The 11,956-nt window shown below is 45.8% G+C and overlaps 1 protein-coding gene across 1 annotated transcript in view; it reads left to right on the forward strand.

Annotated features, from left to right (window-relative positions):
* The window catches only part of LOC126412503 (uncharacterized), a 197,993-nt gene extending 187,773 nt beyond the window's left edge, over positions 1-10,220 (forward strand). Inside the window, exons 2-3 of the mRNA XM_050082127.1 lie at positions 1,281-1,634; positions 6,901-10,220. Coding sequence (XP_049938084.1) covers positions 1,281-1,634; positions 6,901-7,170 — 624 coding nt within the window. The 3' untranslated portion in view covers positions 7,171-10,220. The remainder of the gene's footprint in view (positions 1-1,280; positions 1,635-6,900) is intronic.
* The last annotated feature ends 1,736 nt before the right edge of the window (positions 10,221-11,956 follow it).

The raw sequence follows: 11,956 nt of genomic DNA on the forward strand, positions 1-11,956 counted from the left end.
CTGGGTTCTATTACTTAAGAAGCCTTCGAGCCACTCACATACTTGGGAACCAATCCCACATGCTCGTACCTTAGTTGGGAGTCTGCAGTGGGGCACCGAGTCAAACACTTTCAGGAAGTCAAGGAATGTGGCATCCGTCTGATACCCTTCATCCATGGTTCGCAAGATATCATGTGAAAAAAGGGCGAGCTGCGTTTCACAGGAGCGATGCATTCTAAAGCCGTACTGATGCATGGACAGCAACTTCTCTGTCTCAAGGAAATTCATTATATTAGAACTGAGAATATCTCCGAGAATCCTGCAAAAAACCGATGTTAAGGATATTGGTCAGTAATTTTGAGGATCCGTCCTTCTACCCTTCTTATATACAGGCGTCACCTGCGCTTTTTTCCAGTCGCTCGGGAAAAGGTTGGGCAAGCTAAGTAAGGAGCCAATGCAGTAGAGCACTCTATGTAAAACCGAATTGGAATTCCGTATAAAGCCAACGGCCTTGCCGCAGTGCTAACACCGATTCCCATCAGATCACCGAAGTTAAGCATTGTCGGGCAGGGCTAGCACTTGGTGACCATCCGATTTGCCGAGCGCTCTTGACAAGCGGGGTGCACTCAGCCCTCGTGAAGCAAACTGAGGAGGTACTTGATTGAGAAGTAGCGGCTCCGGTCTCGTAAACTGACACACGGCCGGGAGAGCGGTGTGCTGACCACATTCTCCTCTATATCCGCATCCATTGACGACTGTGGGCTAAGGATGACACGGCAGCCGGTCGGTACTGTTGGGCCTTTATGGCCTGTTCGGGAGGAGTTTCGTTAATTTTATTCCGTGCAAGTATGACACATAACGGCCTTGCTGCAGTGGCTACACCGGTTCCCGTGAGATCACCGAAGTTAAGCGCTGTCGGGCGTGGTCGGCGCTTCGGTGGGTGACCATCTAGGTTGCTATGCGCTGTTGCCATTTTTTGGGGTGCACTCAGCCTCGTGATGCCAATTGAGGAGCTACTCGACCGAGTAGTAGAGGCTTCAGTCAAGAATACCGTCATAACGACCGGGAGAGCGGTGCGCTGACCCCACGTCCCTCCTGTCCGCGGGCTCCACTAAGGATGACACGGCGGTCGGATGGTCCCGGTGGGCCACTCGCGGCCTGAAGACGGAGTGCAAATGTGACACATGAAAAACCATAATTTTATCCAGAGGGTAGACAAGAATTTTAATGTGTTGTACAGTGCTTTAGCCAGATAAAGTCAGAAGAATACTGGCTCATTGGTTGTGACGGTGTGGTTGCAGGACTCGCGCCTACACGCAGAGGCATGGAAGGAGGCGCTGGCCAACCGCAGGGCCAGCCGCGTCACACAAGGCGGCGCCCAGACGGCAGGCGTAAACGGAACCTCCTGGGAGTGGGACGGCGGCGGCAACTCTACGTTGGAGGTGGAGCCGGCGTTCAACGACTCGCTGGCGCTGCCGGACTACGGAGAGGGCTGGAACGGCACGAACGCCACCTCCCTGGGGGAGATGCCGGCGCGCAAGATGCGGCCCACGGCGCTCGTCTACGTCGCCCTGGGGCTGCTCGTGCTGGCCGTGGGGCCCGCCATCGTCGCCTTCAAGAGCTGCGACGAGAGGACGCGGCCCGCCTTCCAGAAGGTAGCGCGCTGCAGCCAAGTACACCCGCCTTCAACTCCCCATACTCCTCCTCCTCCGTAACTTATCACTTCCTAGCCGCCACTAGCGGATCGTCGTGGTCGCCTCTGTGAACGCTATCTAGCAGAGCCGGTCACGGGGTGACAAGCGTCACGCTTGCAGCGTGTGCGGGTCGCGTGCGGACCAAGGCGCAGCCTGTCACTCGGCTTTTCTCGGTCCTTCTCGGAAAAACTCGGAAGAGCATGACATTTAGTTTAGTATTGCGGTGCGGCATTTATCGGTTAGCCCAACATTCTGAGTTCGGCAGAATCGTGGTGTCACCGCTGTTGGTCCTTCGCTACTTGTTCGTGGTACGAAGGACGTTCATACGTCCAGTGACAGTTTGCACAAAAAGAGTCAGTCTGTCGATTAATTGTCACAATCCTAAAAATTAATGGGAGAGAAGGGTGCAAATTCAATATTCGCACAAGCGACGGGTGCTACAAATTTGCTATGAAAGGACATTACAATACGACACAGAAATAATTTAGAGATTTAGACTGAAGCGCCAAAAAAACTTGTACAGGCATGCGTATTCAAATACAGAGATATGTAAACAGGCAGTATACGGCCCTTCTGTCGGCAACGCCTGTGTGTGTGAAATCTTATGGGACTTAACTGCTAAGGTCATCAGTCCCTAAGCTTACACACTACTTAACCTAAATGATCCTAAGGACAAACACACACACCCATGCCCGAGGGAGGACTCGAACCTCCTCCGGGACCAGCCACACAGTCCATAACTGCAGCGCCCTAGACCGCTCGGCTAATCCCGCGCGGCTATCAAAATTCAAGTGAGTCTGAACGTGGTGTTATAGTCGGCGCACGAGCGATGGCACACAGCATCGTCGAGGTAGCGATGAAGTGGGGATTTTCCCTTACGACCATTTCACGAGTGTACCGTGAATATCAGAAATCCGCTAAAACATGAAATCTCCGACATCGCTGCGGCCGGAAATATGATCTTGCAAGAACGGGACCAACGACGACTGAAGAGATTCGTTCAACGTGACAGCAGTGCAGCCCTTCCGCAGATTGCTATAGATTTCAATGCTGGGCCATCAACAACTGTCAGTCTGCGAACCATTCAACGAAACGTCATGTATATGGACTTTCGGAGCGAAGACGCACTCGTGTACCCTTGATGACGGCACGGCACAAAGCTTTACGCCCCGCCTGGGCCCGTCAATACTGACGTTGGGCTGCTGATATTGGATACATGTTGTCTGGTCGGCCGAGACTCGTTTCAAATTGTATCGAGTGGTTGGACGTGTAATGGTATGGAGACAATCTCATGAATCCATGGACACTGTATGTCAGCAGGGGACTGATCAAGCTGATGGAGGTTCTGTTATGTTGTGGGACGTGTGCAGTTGGAATGATATGGGGCCCCTGATACTTCAAGATACGACTCCGACAGGAGACACGTACGTAAGCATCCTGTCTGATCACCTGCATCCATTCGCGTCCATTGTGCATTCCGACGAACTTGGGCATTCCAGAAAGACAGTGCGACACCCCACACGTCCACATTTGCTACAGAGTGGCTCCAGGAACACTATTCTGAGTTTAAACACTTCCGCTGGCCACCAAACTCCCCAGACATGAACATTATTGAGCATCTCTTGAATGCGTTGCAACGTGATGTTCAGAAGAGATCTCCACCCCCTCGTGCTCTTACGCATTTATGGACAGATCTGCAGGATTCAAAGTGTCAGTTCCCTCCAGCACTATTTCAGACATTAGTCGAGTCCATGCCACGTCGTGTTGCGGCACTTCTACGCGCTTGAGGCAGCCTTACATGTTATTGGGCATATGTACCGATTTCTTTGTCTCTTCATTATAGTTGACAATTAGAGAGCAAAAAATTATGACAGACGTGATTCATCGTTCTGTGCTTCAAGAAGCTCTTTGTGTTACATTAGCAGGCATGGAGCACGTCAAGAAATTGGCGGTACCAATAGTAAAATTTGTAAGTAGCACGCATTATTCCATTGTCAGTAGGCAACAGTTTTCAACATAACCGAACGAAGACTACATACCAGGTGTTGAAGTATGAAACCGGAATTTGGTTGCAATAATTACATGTCTGTTGTTTGTAACTGATAAACAATATTTTATTCAAAATAACCTCCATTGCTGTTTATACATTTCTGTCACCTCTCTTGCAGGCTATGAATGTCACGCCGAAAAAACAGCTCTTCTTTTGAAGTGAACCAGTCAGCGAGCCATTTCCGTACATTTTGATACGAATTGAAGAGTGTTCAGCGAGAGAGCGTCACACTGATGCAAATAAATTATAATCGGACGGAGCCAAATCTGCAGAATAAGCCGCATGCCCTAGTATTTCCCAAATGAATGCCTGATCGTATTTCTTGCTCGTTTTTCCGTGTGTGATGGGGTTAGAAAATTATTCTTTTAAATCTTTCAACGCTACAATGTGTTTTTCAAGATTCATATATTATTTAACGCTAGTGGGCTGTGGGAAGCGGGTGTATTTTTCCGGAAGTTGCCTTACCTTAATGAGAGTTTCTTTTTAAAGTCATCCCCAGCAGATCAGAATGAAGTTATTTCTCACACTGCAACGTCTTACTGTGGGTAGTGTGCAGTCAAGTCCACTTACATTGAAATGTCTAGATGTTCTGATTTTCGTTCCTGCTTACCTTCTACCTTCAGAAGCCCAACAGCTGCGGGTCTTAAATCGAAAAATCGTTCCAGGCATGCCCCTTAGGTTAACCAACGCTCTTTGGAGTAATATATATGGTCTCCACGCTCTTCCTTCAGTTCCGTCAAAAACTGACGATGTAATTATGCGCGCAATTTCAGAAAATTTACTATTCGTACCAACAATTTCATCATCTTCATTTATCTCGAAGTGCTTCTTGACGTACATAACAATGAAATTCGTACAAATGATATATCGATCGTTGTAATGTTTTACTCTTTCATCGTCAACAAAATTTTTGAATTCTTTCTGGATGGTGTTGTAATGCCATTCGACTGCAAATTTACGGTGCCCGCCGATTATGTGATTGCGTAACAGATACTGAGAATTCTCATCCTTCCTATGTATGATTCCTATTGATTTTTGAAAGTTGGGGCGATAGGTCGTTAGACTTCCTCTTTTTGTACAGCCAACCAGTGGCTCTATGAAGTTTCTTTATGCCACAAAGTAGCTGAGAAACCGGCGTTGAGGCTTCCTCTTTTTGTACAGCCAACCAGTGGCTCTATGAAGTTTCTTTATGCCACAAAGTAACTGAGAATCCGGCGTTGCAAGAGTACTCCAAATCTTCTACTAGTCCCTCCCCTCCTTCCCCCTCTCTACCCATGTCCCCTCCTCCCCCTTTTATGCGTGTTTCACTTGTAACTCGAGACAATTTCGCCCTATAGTTTCGTTTCATTCACCTCAATGTTTTAACCGTCACATCCCCTGAACTATGTGTCGTATTATCATACAATTTTGGTCGTACATTCAGTAAGATACTGTCTGCAAAATGTGCCGCGAATTAGTTCGTACTAAAGAAGTTGTAGATTAGAATGTCATGCCTGATGAGCAGTTTTATTGCATGAATAACGAAAATGTAATAAGTGATAATTTTTTTCCTTTCCTCATTTCGTAGCGGTTGTCAGCAAGAAAAAGTTTCGTGAAAGTTTGAAATTATGTGAAAAGTTTGTTCCAGGTCACTAAGTGCTATCATTCTCAAAGAACAGAGGAATAAAATCTGGCTATTCGCGCATATTGTTCTTCCCTTCTTTTTCACTCCCATAGGTAGGTGGTTCTTACCCTCACAGCAATTCTTTAGAGACAGTAGGTGATACGTGTACCAAGTTCGAGTGAAATCGATCCAGTGGTTTAGGAGGGGAGGTAAAACATACATACACACACACATAAATGCGCACATCCATTATTAACATATGTATTGATAAATAGCGACTGATAAACACCACTATCAGCAGATTTCTGCGGAACTGAAAAATGTCATGGCTACTGCAAAATGCTGCGTCAAATTCGGGAAGAAACAGTGCCGCATCGTACTGCTACATGAAATGTCGCACTGTAGCTAGTAGTTCCGAGAAGCACCGAGCAAAGGTCAAGACTTGCCGAGATAGGCAGAGCCTTGGGCGAAAGGCGTGCAGCACATCGTTCCAGTGTAAGATTTTGCACATCCTGGTCGACTTTTGTGTACTTGCTCTAACAAGTCTGCCCCTAGTGCTGCTCTCTATCACGACGCCACGGTGTATATTACGAATCGGAACTTGCGCAATGTTGCTCTGTCCAGTGATACGTGAAAATTTTCTGCAAGTCTCGTAGTTTTCGTGCAGTCCCCTTCTGAAGCCCTGGTAATACTTCAGTGATGAAGTGTTCTATCAGCAGAGTCAAAACGTCGTTCTGCGGCAATGTTTCGACAAGTTTCCGACTCGTCATCCTCAGTCAATGTGTCCGGTTCACGTCCAGTGTGTATCATTACAGAAGCTGGATCCCAGACTCCTCTGCCTCGTCTGCAACGGCTGGGCCAATCGCGGACCTCCGGAAGGGGTGTTGCGGACGGTGATGGGTGAGAGGTAGAGGGGATCGCGGATGGTGGTGAGGGGAATTCCCTGAAGATGACGAATAGGAAACTTGTCGAAACGTTGCCGCAGAACGACTCTTTAACTCGACTGGTAACCAGAGAAGACTTCATCATCGAAATTCGCCAAGGAAGCCCGCATTCCCGTATAAATCCTGTTTTTCACAGAAAGTTATTTTTTCATACAATGAAGGCTTTCACGACCGGATGGTACTGTTGTTGATAATTCTTCCGGGTTATATAGCCGTGGTCCATGGAATTCTTCTATTCCTAACGTTTCGTCCAAAACTACGTTGGACATCTTCAGAGGTATGGCTGGTCTTGCTGACTCCGGCCGGGCTCAGCAGGATCAGCCATACCTCTGAAGATGTCCAACGTAGTATTGGACGAAACGTTAGGAATAGAAGAATTCCATGGAGCACGGCCATATAACCCGGAAGAATTATCAACAACAAAGTTATTTTTTGTTTGATTTTGTTGCGGGAATCTTGTTGTTCATTCCCTACTCCCCTTAATCTAAGTATACACACACCTGGAAATATACGGATGGCAATTTTTTCGAACAACTTATTTAATTTATTTTAGATTGACATACTTAATTTTTGGCATCGGGGCTTACGCCTGAGTAACAGAGTTTCAGTAAGCGCGGTGTCTTCACGCAGGTGCTTACGCAGGACGCTCAGGAGGTGGAGGCTCCACCCAGCTACGAGTCGGCGGTGGGCGAGCCGGCGCCTCGCTACTCCACGCTGTTCGGCTCCCAGCTGCGGCTCGACTTCCTGGCGACGCCACCCCCACCACCCCCGCCGCCCCCGCCACCTCCACCGCCGGTGCCGCCCGACGCTGACTCCTACAACCTGCACGAGGTGACGGCTTCGACCGCGCTGCTCGTCGCACCACCGTCGTGCTGCGAAGACTGCCGGAGGAACTCGTAGCCCAGCGCGCTACGCGTCGCGTTATTTATTACTCTGCACCGACTCTTCTGGACTGACAGCTAGACTTTCAGCAGCTAAGCTGGGAGCGATCCGTGGACTACACTGTATCAGAGGAGAGGGTGCCGCTGGAATATTCCCAGCTTTTCACGGAACGACCACAGTTGGAATATGAACAGCACACGTCCAACCAACATAACCGTATTCCTCAAAGACGTAGTCCATACCTTGTTGTCGCGGCTTTCCTAGTCTATTTTAGAATACCTCATCACGTGATATTCTCCTCAGTTCTCAACAGAATGTCTTAAAGTCTACCGTGTCACGGAAATTAGGGCCTTTCAGCAGTTTCTTCAGGTTAGGGAACAAATGATAGCCCGAAGGGGGCAGGTCAAGTTAGTATCGGAGATGTTCGCCCAATTATAAACATGGGGCTTCAATTTGGCACGTATTGGGACGTATGTAAAAGTGAATTGTCGTACAACAAAAGGAAGACTTTGCTTAACTATGCAAGGATTTTAATCTTAATAACCTCCTTCAACTGGTCGAGTAGGCAGTTGTGATTCCCCCTGGTTTTACTACAGCCTCGCGGTAGATAATCGAGCAGTAGTGTACCGCCTTTGTCCAAGAAGATGGACGTCGTTTTTTTATCGCCTCATGTTCTGGTGCGAAACTTCTTCGATCATGGGTTGTACTACGGGGTCATTTCTGCTTTTGGCACCTTAAACAGGGAGCCAGGTTTCATCTTCGGCCACGTGATTAGCCAAAAAAGTCCTTTCTGGCAACAAAATAGGCCGAAACAGCTGCGGGCGTTGCGGCTCATGCCGCCTTGTTTTCAATATTGAAACATTTCAGCGCCGACTTCCCTGAAAGCTTCCTCATGCTTAGGATGTAACTAAGGATGAAACCAGTTAGGCCCCGGAGGGATAACCAATGTCTCGCCTATCGTTTTGTTAGATATCCGCAGGTCATTAGTAACCAGTTTAGGGGCAACATGACTTATTGTCGGGTGTGCTGTGGTTGTGGGATGCGCACTGCGAGCGTTCAACATGAATGGTGAATTGTTTGGTGTTCAAAAGAGACACCCATGGTCTCAAAGTGCAATAGGATGAAAGCGTTTGCAGTAGTGTTTGTAGCATCTCAGTGTGAATGTCGTTTGGAGATTATCTTAGAGAAAAGAAAACTTCATGAAGCCTCTTGTGTCTTAACCATCTCACATTCTATCTACAATTAACGATACAAGAACAGAAAACGTATGGTATTTTCATAAGATATGTAGCATTCATGTGGTGCTAATTCATTTTTCAGTTCCAATTCTAGTGAGCCAATGGCATGAACTTTTCAGCCCCCTCCTCCTTTTCGAAACTCTCTCAGTGCCAAGTGTCAGGACATAGTGTCTCTGTTCTCTTTTCACTATATCGCTACTTGTAATACCGTAGCTTACTGAGTAGTCGATTGAACGACACCATCCCAGAAAAACATCGAATCCTTAAAAAAGACGAAGGTGCCGCTGAGGAGAGATATATTGAGGAGTGTACGAGTCACTGTGACGTCACCGACACTTAGAACGAACAACTTAATCCCGTATGAATGCTTGCCGTATTACATACGCTGAACACGCTGACACTTGGTGCTCGCCGTTACAGAACGAGTGGAATGAAATTTCTCTTATTGATGATGAAATGGTTTTCATATATTACAAACGACAGACACATTTGCTTCGATATCTCGATAGATAAAAATATTTCGATTATTGACGACATTTTGCGTGTAACACTTGATACAATATTGTTTCAATATCCATAATGATTTTGAAACATCAGGGGCGCTGTGACTAAAAGGAATCGCAGTCTATATGCTTGGAGAAAGTGTTTGAAATGCACCGCGCTGCTATATCAATCTCTGCAACACAACTCATGCTGTTACTGAGAAGACCACATCCATTCAGCTGATTTATGGTCAGTCTTATCGATGGTACTCAAATACTATAGTCACTCTAATTTTAGAGTATGGCCAATAGCCCATGTACCGTGTTCAGCAAACTGTAGAGTGCGTAGGTAATCAACATCTGATTTTGTAAAGGAAACTTGATTGTATCTCAGAGTACATTACTCCTAGGAGGAAATGAACACAAATTATTCCTGGGAAGTAACTTTCCCCTGATGAATATCTGAAGAAAAATCGTATGTTAATTACTAGGGCAATAGTGAGAACGAGTCTCCGATATATAGACCATCTGCAGAAAACAATGATTTTTTTTTCTGTAACTATAATAAAAGAATTGCGAAAATTCAAATTCGTAGTGAGAAGCTCAGTCATTAGCCGTGGGAAGCTGCAGTGTTTGGTCTTAGACTGTTGTGTTTGAAAACGGTAGCAAGTCATGTTAAATACAAGTGGCAGCAAGTTGAGACGGGCAAAGAACTTCCAGACTTCAGCAGTTTAGTTGTACAACACGTATAATTTATCACCAGTATTTGCTGATATGTAAACAGAGAAAAGTATTAGGAACGAGAACGGCACAGTTTGCTTTAGCATCGCCCTCGTCATTGGCTGCTTAATTCGAACCGCCTGTCGTAACGGTGTTAAGTCGAACAGCTATGAGCATCTATTCTGGAAAATAAGACTATTGTCGCAGATCTAACAGATCCTTTTTAGGCTAACCATAATACGCAGAAGCATTATTGGTAAATTAAAGTTAGAATTTCAGTTAAAGATACAAGATTCTAGTAAGCAAGAGGTGTTATGCGAGGTTTAAGCGGCTTTACGATCTTGATTGATTACAAGAATAATATCATAACAGGAATGAGCGTCGTAGTTGCTTCAATTCAACACATTCAGGAGGTGTGATGGTATTATAATGAGAAACTTGTGAAGAATTGTTTTTATTTTCTCATTCATCTTAATTTGTACATTCACGATGTAAGTTAAGTTTTGTACAGAAATTATTCGAGTGTTGTAAATAAATGTCTTTTGTAAAGATAATATTTTGAATAAAAGATCTAAATTAAATAATGTATTTTGTGCTCATAGAACAAGGTACACATTCTGATAGACTACCAGTTGTTTTATTGTCGATTGAGTGTGTCTCTGTTATTTTCTTCCACTACCTCTAAATGGACCTAGATATGAAAGATTACAGAATTAAGACCTGTATTTCGGTTTCAGTCGACTGGTAACAACAGTGTGGAGAACGATGTTCTGCGTAGCTTGGACAGACATTCCCATCCACGCATTCACAAGGAAGTCCCGAGTGCCGGTTTCAACGTGATACAAAATTCCGCCGAGGAACGCTGAATTTAAAAGCACGTAAAGAGTAAAAAATTTAAGCTGGGATCTCGCAGCTCAGCTTAGGAAACTTTTGTGGCAAATCCTTTAGAAATATTGCAGGGCAGGCCGTGTGTGTGTGTGTGTGTGTGTGTGTGTGTGTGTGTGTGTGTTGAAAGGTGGCTACACTGGGCCACAGCGCCAGAGATTGCGCCAAAGAGTATTATTCAGCCGCCTCCCCTGGCAGTGCCTGTCAAGAACTCGTAGTAGTCAGTGCTTAGGGAGAACGCGTAGTAGTCAGTGCTTGTTGAAAACTCGTGGTAGTAAGTGCTTGCTGAGATGTCGTAGTGGCGAGTCGGTGTGGAGAGATTGTAATGTTTAGAGTGCTTTTCATCAATGTAAACGAAGGTAAAAAAAAAAAAAATTCTTTTCTCTCTCATTATTTCAATACTGACGTGACAGAAAAAAAATTAGAAATACTATAATTGCGCAAGAAACCCAGAATTACACTCTAATACAAGAACACACGCCAGATGCTTTGTTGACTGAACCTGTAATGACGCATTATTCAGGACACTGAAATAATGAGAGAGAAAAGAATTTTTTTTTTTTTACCTTCGTTTATATTGATGAAAAGCACTCTAAACATTACAATCTCTCCACACCGACTCGCCACTACGACATCTCAGCAAGCACTTACTACCACGAGTTTTCAACAAGCACTGACTACTACGAGTTCTTGACAGGCACTGCCAGTGGAGGCGGCTGAATAATACTCTTTGGCGCAATCTCTGGCGCTGTGGCTCAGTGTAGCCACCTTTCAGTGTGTGTGTGGGTGGGTGGGTGGGTGTGGGTGTGAAAATGAGACTGGTGTATTTCCAATTCTTAAAGCTGACTTAGCTGACACCGTGGCAGACGCGGACTTGCATTCCTTTAGAATTGTTGGAGATGAGTAACGGCTGGTGCAGTTAGACGGAGAGGTACCATTGGAGGGCACCCTTGGCTTAGCCACTGCGCTCTGCCGCATCTTGACATGGAACTCTCACCAAGGGTAACTGGGTTAGAGTTTCCAGTAAAACCACAACATTTAATGCACAAAATTATCAATGTAAAACTCGAGAGGAATTTATTAAGTACTGCAATACTTTTTTCTCTGCCAGTTTCGACTAAAAAAATGCAGAATTTGTTGTGGGACATCGTTGGTTATTTGCGCTTCAGCGCCTGGTGCTTCATGAAGTTCAGAAAGGTGGCGCTATACATAGCTCTCTAAATGGCGTCTGTAACAAAGGTGCTTTCCAAGCAGAGAGCTATCATTGAGTTTCTTTTGGCAGAAAACCAGAGGATTGCAGAGACTGATAGACAATTGTACGGGGACCAGGCACTGAACCAAAGCACGCAGAGTTGTTGGTCGAGGTGTCTGTCATTATCGCAACAACGTCGCACAAGCCTATCCGATCCTCCACGTGCCAGTCGAACGCACACAGCTGTGACTGCTACGAACGTGGAACGTGCGGACACTCTCATCCTA

This window comes from Schistocerca serialis, chromosome 7 (genome assembly GCF_023864345.2).
Source record: "Schistocerca serialis cubense isolate TAMUIC-IGC-003099 chromosome 7, iqSchSeri2.2, whole genome shotgun sequence".
Lineage (NCBI taxonomy): Eukaryota > Metazoa > Arthropoda > Insecta > Orthoptera > Acrididae > Schistocerca > Schistocerca serialis.